Source organism: Merops nubicus, unplaced genomic scaffold (assembly GCF_000691845.1).
Source record: "Merops nubicus isolate BGI_N331 unplaced genomic scaffold, ASM69184v1 scaffold2460, whole genome shotgun sequence".
NCBI lineage: Eukaryota > Metazoa > Chordata > Aves > Coraciiformes > Meropidae > Merops > Merops nubicus.
In genome coordinates, this window is record NW_008580699.1 from 130,220 (window position 1) to 136,832 (window position 6,613).

Below are 6,613 nucleotides of genomic sequence, written 5' to 3' on the forward strand. Positions count from 1 at the left end.
TAAAAGCATGCACACTTCTCGTGCATGGCTTCCCTGCAAACAGAACATCTGAGTCAACAGGTTTTCAGGACTGGAAACTCTGAGTGTTGTCTTAATTGTTTATACTGCTGCAGCAAACTTTTAAACAAAAATGCTTGGAGTTCCTTTGCATACTTTGCCTACCATATGCTGTACCAAACAAAACAATGACATTCTTTTAAAACCGTCTTGGCAACAGGAAAAATGCTTTGGCTAGACAGCATCATAAAAAGTTACTGTTAGTTAGATGATAGAGTTATTGCAAGATACTGCTAGTGATGCATGTATAAACATACTCACATATGCTAACAGATCTATATGCACATACATATTCATTGGATTAGAACGAGCCCCAGTCCTATTCGTGTAGGAACAAGGCAGTAAAGTACAACTTTAGAGCTGCTGCCTATAGGCACTTCATGTGAGTTTTAAGCTATTACTTAATATCTATATTCTGAGCTCTTACTGTATAAGAGTCAGGGAAAACAGAACTGTGAAAGAGTTCAAAATACACCCTACCAAGGTTGCATTTTTTTGGCAGGAGCGTTTTAGGAACGGAATCTTTTTTTTCCAGTATGCAGAAGTCTGCATTACAAATTGGATCAGCTACAGCAACTTGTCCGGTTCTATTGAAGTCATCTGACAGTCCCTGCAACTCTTTACTGCCGAAGATGCTGTGTTAAATTAAAAAAAAAAAAAAAAAAGCCTCTCACTGCTAAAAGTTAAAGCTGCTTCATCTGATCTTACAACTTCCACTGTAATTTTTACATGAAAGGGTTGTTTCTCAAGTAGTTTGCAGCTCACTTTCTGTCTTCATAAACTCCCCAAAAAGCTTCAGCCCTTTTACTTTCACCATCAGCTCGGCAATCCTGCACTTTACTGCAAGTACTCTGGCTTCCCAGGCAGTTTGGAGGACCCTGCTGCAGCCTGACTTTCTGCTTAAGATTGGTTAGAGAGCTTCCTCCCTGTGTGGCTGTCTGTGCTCAGCAAGTGTAATCTGTAGCCAGGACTAAGTCAGAAAAATCAAATTCCTTCAGAGTCCTGTCCCCCCCCATCCCATTCCTCCTTCTCCCTTCCCCCAGGTCTCATCCTACAACCTTACAGAAAACATTATTGCTGAGGAGAAGAAGTTAATTGCAGTTCTGGCACAAAGGATATTTTACAGTTTTGTTTTTCAAGCACTCACCTGCTTCTGCAAAAGTGATGATTTCTGAGGTTTGCTCCACAACTTCATTCATTTCGGCTCTTCTTCCAACATCATCCTCTATTTCCACATAACCATCCTCTCCCACCTTTCCCACATGGAGTTTTTTGATGGCATTTAAAAGTGCTGCCTTGGGCACCGGCTGGGTGATGTTAGGTCTGTCCCTCAAGTGCAACATGTTCAGTATGTGCTTCTTTACTGCTTCCACCATCTCAGGCTGTGAGCTGGGCACATCCTTTGAGAGCGTGGCGAGGGCACATGATGGACAGTCAGTGACTGAACTGTGCCCCTCGGATCCTGGGGTTGGGGAACTCCTCACTATAATCCAGCAAAGCACCAACAAAAATCCTCTCTTCCAAAGCAAAGGCATCCTGGCAGCAAAAGTTGTTGTGATTCCCTTTTTAAAAGGCCCTGCTTTTCCTCCCCCTTCACGCACAGTTTTTTTGGGGGCTGGTTTGGTTTGTTTGTTTGTTTGTTTGTTTTTCCTTCTCTTCAGCAAATTCTCTGGAACAAGAACCAAAAGTTTTCTGTGAAGTTTTGTTTGCAGGTTCCCTCTCTGAATGCAATAAGTGCTGTAGATGTTTGTGGCTGTCAGGGAGAAGAGTTCTGACTCTGTCTCAGAGTAGGAGAGAGACACAGAGAGAGGGAGAGAGAGAGAGAGGACGGATTGGCCTAAAGTGAGTGAGTGAATGAGAGAGGGAGGGAGTTTTGTCTGTGAGTAAAGGCTATGATTAGGAAGGGGGAGGAACAGGCAGGCTGGCTTCCTTATGCTCATTGCTCCCCTAACACACACCTCTCTTCAAATATCACTACTCGTGGTTTCTGCCCTCCCCTCTTTCTAAAATCTCTTTTCATGCCTGTAAATTTACTCTTTTTTTTCTTTTTTTTTTTTCTTCTCTCATTTTGACCCTCCTGGCTCCCTCCTGGCTGTCATTCCCCCCCTCTTTTTTTTCCCCCTGTTCTTTCTTTCTTTTTTTTTTTTTTTGTGTGTGTGTGTTTTGTTTGTTTTATTCCTTCAACAGTATCACTGGCTTAACTAAACAGAGGAAACATGAATGAATGAATGAAGTGAAACCTTTTATTAACAAGCACCTTGCTCTTAGTCCTGCCTGATACTGTTAGGGATAGCAGGAGATGTTAAATAGTTTGTGAATGAGATGGGGGTGAGGGCAGGGGCTCTGAATATTTTGGGTGGAACATTATTCTGCCTTGAGTAGAAGAGAAAAGATCTTTTCTGCTCACTTCCAAATGCTGGAGGTTATCAACACTGGCAAGAGATCTGACGGGAGCAAAATAACACCGTTGTTTGGAGGGCTGTATAATACATGATACACTCTCCAGCTGCAGTATGTGGTCAGGCACTGAAAGCCTAAGCAGGAGTTGGTACAGCACATATCTGTGACCAGCTCAGGTAGTGCCCTCGAGCCAGAAATACCCCTACTTCTGTGCTAGTCTGTGCCTAGAAGTTCTCAGGCAGATATATTTAGGTTTGGGGTTGATCAAGTAATGTCTGAAAAATGCTTTGAAGGTGAAAAGTGTTACATGTCGTCTGGCCAAATCGTGCTCGCTCCTGACTCAGGCAAAGCCCTCATCGATGCCAATAATAATTCTGTCTGGGTGAAGGCTGAGTAAGATGTACCTTTGGCCCATTGTTATTAGAAGGCACTTTCTGTTTCATTCATTTAAACCATGCAGAGCAATCATAATATGAGGATAAGGCATAGGGAATGAAAAGCAATCTAAAACACTGCTAGGAGCCAGAGTTTCTACCAGTGTTAGTAGACCCTTGCCAGTTTGTTCCTGTGAGGGTTCTGCTCTGCAGTGCAAAGACATTCCCTGTGTCACTGCCATGGCTTCACATTGCCTTTACGTTCTGTAGTCTCTCCATTCTGTTCCTTATCCAGCAAGGGTGAAATTAGTAAACTCCCTCATGTTTGAACTTGGTAACAGAAAATGGGAGAACTAGAGCCGATTAACTTTTGAGGTTCATTCCCTCCAGACTTTAACTTGTTCAAATTTTCTTGAAATGGCTTCTGCTCATTTAGTATTTACCCTCTTTCTTTTCCTTCCTTTCGTTCTCTCTCTCACACACCTCTGCCTTCTCAGGTGTGCTTACCTCCTACCCAGCAAATATTCCATTTTCACTATATTACCATCAACCATTGTATTTTAGTGGAAGGGATTAATTTATAAATATAAGCATTCTAAGGTCTCTAATTTCCATGATATGACTACCGGCACATGGGCTGAGAGACAGGCAAGGAATTATAGTTAGAGTAAATGAAACATACAGAAGTAATTGAACAATCAACCAAAGTTTTACAAATGTTATATATTGCAAGTCCTTTTCAATTAAGCCTTTTTATAAGACTTTCACTGTTAAAAGGCATCCATAGTACACCCTCATCTGTGTTTTACTGACCTCAGTTGCTATACTGTTATATACTGTTACACTCACAGGTCTGTCAGCATTATAAACCCTGCAGCCATTCTTATAAACACATCTTTGTAACACAAACCTCGCTATAATACATCTAAATTTCTTGGATCTTGCGAACAGCCCAAAGTCTGTTGTAATTATACGAAGTCTGAAAGTCAGCTTGAAATAGAACTAGAAGTTTAATTGGACAAAAAAAAATAATTTCAGATGAAAATATGCATTCATAATTAGATGTACTAACAGATGACATAATTAAAGGGGTTATTTATATTTCTAATATAGCACCTATCCCAGCAGTGTCTGATGAAAACTAAGGGACAGGCTGTGGGGTACACGTTGCTTGCCATACATAACAGGTACACTTATCGCAGACAATCTCTATTACAGATAGGTATAGCATATTTTACTTGCATGCCATGATGATGACAGATTTAACATTAAAGCATAACTTTCTCAAAAACACTCTTTTCTAGAAGCGAGTCTGCCGATACCGCTGATACATAGTTCATTTGCAATCCCATACATACATCCATACATCTGTACAAAACCCACATACTCTTGGAATAAATGCAGGAACGGTGCATCAGACTCCATCTATAAAATTACCTGAGCTGCAAAGCTCTGTCTATGCATTCATTCAGTACAGCCCTAACAGTATGCAACAGCATGCACAGGAATTCAAAAGTTTCAGTTTTAAAAGAAAGAAGCTGATTTAAAGTTTTACCTCTCTAGTCCTGACTCTCAGGAGGAGACTGCCGTATTGTGCATTAAGAACTGCTGAAGTTCCTCTTTGTGGTATTTACAATGCGAAGCTTTATACTGTACTTCTCATGTGTACACTCATATATAATGTCAATCAAATCTAAGTGGGCCGGCTCACTGGATTTATTGGTTAATCCTGTTACATCAGCAATTGACTGTTTTTCCTGTATGAGACATACTTATGGTAATTATCTAATGGAAACTCCTAATTGTCTAGTATGACAGAATATCGTGGGTTCAAACTGCAGAATGACCTCTGTACCCATCTAAAGAATAGAACTTAAAATCAGACTGAAGGCAAACATTATGAGTCAGGAAGACACACTTCAACTTGCCTTGTTGCATAGCTAGATATAGATATTATTAGATGTAGATATCACTGATTTAGTTCAAATGCAGTATTTACCAGATACTTCATTACTAGTTTGCAAGTTGTTTTCTTCTTCTTCCACACTTCAGGATATACCAGATAATCTATTTGCAAATTTGGATTCTTTTCAAATTCAGGAAAATGCTTTTGATTAAGAATCCTTTTGCTGTGGATGATTTTTCTTTTTATTTAATTCAGTCTCTGTATAAATATGTCCTTCTGTAAACTTAGGGATCCCTTTAAAGCTCTTAAAAAAATGAATCATATTGCTCTTGTCCAAGTCTCCTGGCTTCTTGACGTGCAGATTGCACCACACTATTAAAAACTGGTTAGACATCTAAAAATAAGTTACAATGAATGACAGGTTACATTTTTTTTGCAAGTGTGATATTATCACATGTGGAATAAAATAAAATGCAATTTTCTTTTCAGTTTACATTAATGAAAATCAGAAATAACTGTCTGCCAGTTAAGCAGTGCAAAAGTAAAATATCCAAGGCCAAAAGTAAATCCAAAACCCATCTCCTTTCCTAAGCACACATAATAGCTGGCTTTATGTGGTACCATTTATGACAAATGGCATGATCATGCAGTCTTTACTCATTCAAAACACCCACTGATTACCAGAAAATCCCCATCCTTCAGATTTTTTTTTTGGCCTGAATCGTACTTATAATTGTATTTTTATGTCCTGTTGGTAATGGAAGTTTAATCTCTCTTGGAATATGGCTGATGTGGATCAGGGAAGAAAGATTTAACATTTCCAATTTACAGTGATACCAGGGAGTCCTTATAGCAGCACCGAGTCCAACTGGTGTGTGTGCTGTATTCACACAACAGCTTTGGTAAAATGAGCAAAAAATCAGGAGTTAATGGGAAACATATGACCAGATAGGTTGTTTTCTTTCCCAGGTTTAATATGCATATAATAAGTTTTCAGGCTGTAACATGCTGTGGATTGAAGGCTCTTGAAGCAGGTTGCAGTAGCTTTCCTGCAGTCTGACACTGGCGATTCCAGTTGTTACAAACAACAGCCTCCCCCCATCTCCCCCCCCAAGGACAGTGCGAGACACGCTTGACGAAACAAATAATGAGCATTATTTGCAGGGCCATATTTATATCGTGGATCCTAAAACTGAGTTTTGGCAAAGGACATTTCCAGCACGGAATTCTGTTTTTCTCAGGAACAGACTGAATTTGGTTTTAACCGGTACCCTAAAACTCTTTGAAATTAGTTACATACTGGCTGTGCAGTGACTGCTGTAATTTGGCAGCAGACGTGCGCTCAGCAAGAGATCTTGTATCGTACTGGTTTTACAGAGAGCAGAAAAATTGCCCTGAAAGTAGCAGAGTTATCTTCTCCTGGGGCTCGAAGGAGCGGGTGCTCCCCTCCCAGCGGCAGGGGTGACAGCTGCTGCCCATCACACCCCCATCCACCCAGCACCCAGCTGCACCCAAAAACCCCAACGGCAGAAGTCCGGTCCTGACCCCCCTGGGCACAAGCCTGTGGGCCGGGACAAAAAGAGAAGGCTACCGAGTGAAGCACAGCAAACATGTACGTGATTTATAGTGCAGGATAACTTCTGAAAGGAGATTAGGAGAAGTGAAAAGCATTATTCATTTCAAACCATGCTCCTTATTGCCTCGGGGAATTTGGGTATAGCTTTACCAAAGGCCTAATGAAAGCTTTACTCAGTGACTAATTTTTTTTCACACCTATTTCTCTCTTTATAAATATTTTTCTCCCCACCCCTCCACTTCTTTTCATTTTGTTGAACACAGCAACACCTGCTGGCAGTGGTCCGGGAGTACTGCTGGA

At 40.7% G+C, this 6,613-nt stretch overlaps 1 protein-coding gene across 2 annotated transcripts in view; it reads right to left on the reverse strand.

The window, feature by feature from the left end:
* Positions 1-4,451, reverse strand: part of INHBA (inhibin, beta A) — a 15,266-nt gene extending 10,815 nt beyond the window's left edge. Inside the window, exons 1-2 of one of the 2 annotated variants that reach the window (XM_008950156.1) lie at positions 4,387-4,451; positions 1,205-1,726 (exon numbers count right to left, since the gene is read on the reverse strand). In XM_008950156.1, coding sequence (XP_008948404.1) covers positions 1,205-1,592 — 388 coding nt within the window. In that variant the 5' untranslated portion in view covers positions 1,593-1,726; positions 4,387-4,451. Of the gene's footprint in view, positions 1-1,204; positions 1,886-4,386 lie in introns of those variants that run through there. The other variant, XM_008950230.1, reaches the window with a different exon arrangement.
* Positions 4,452-6,613: the final 2,162 nt, after the last annotated feature.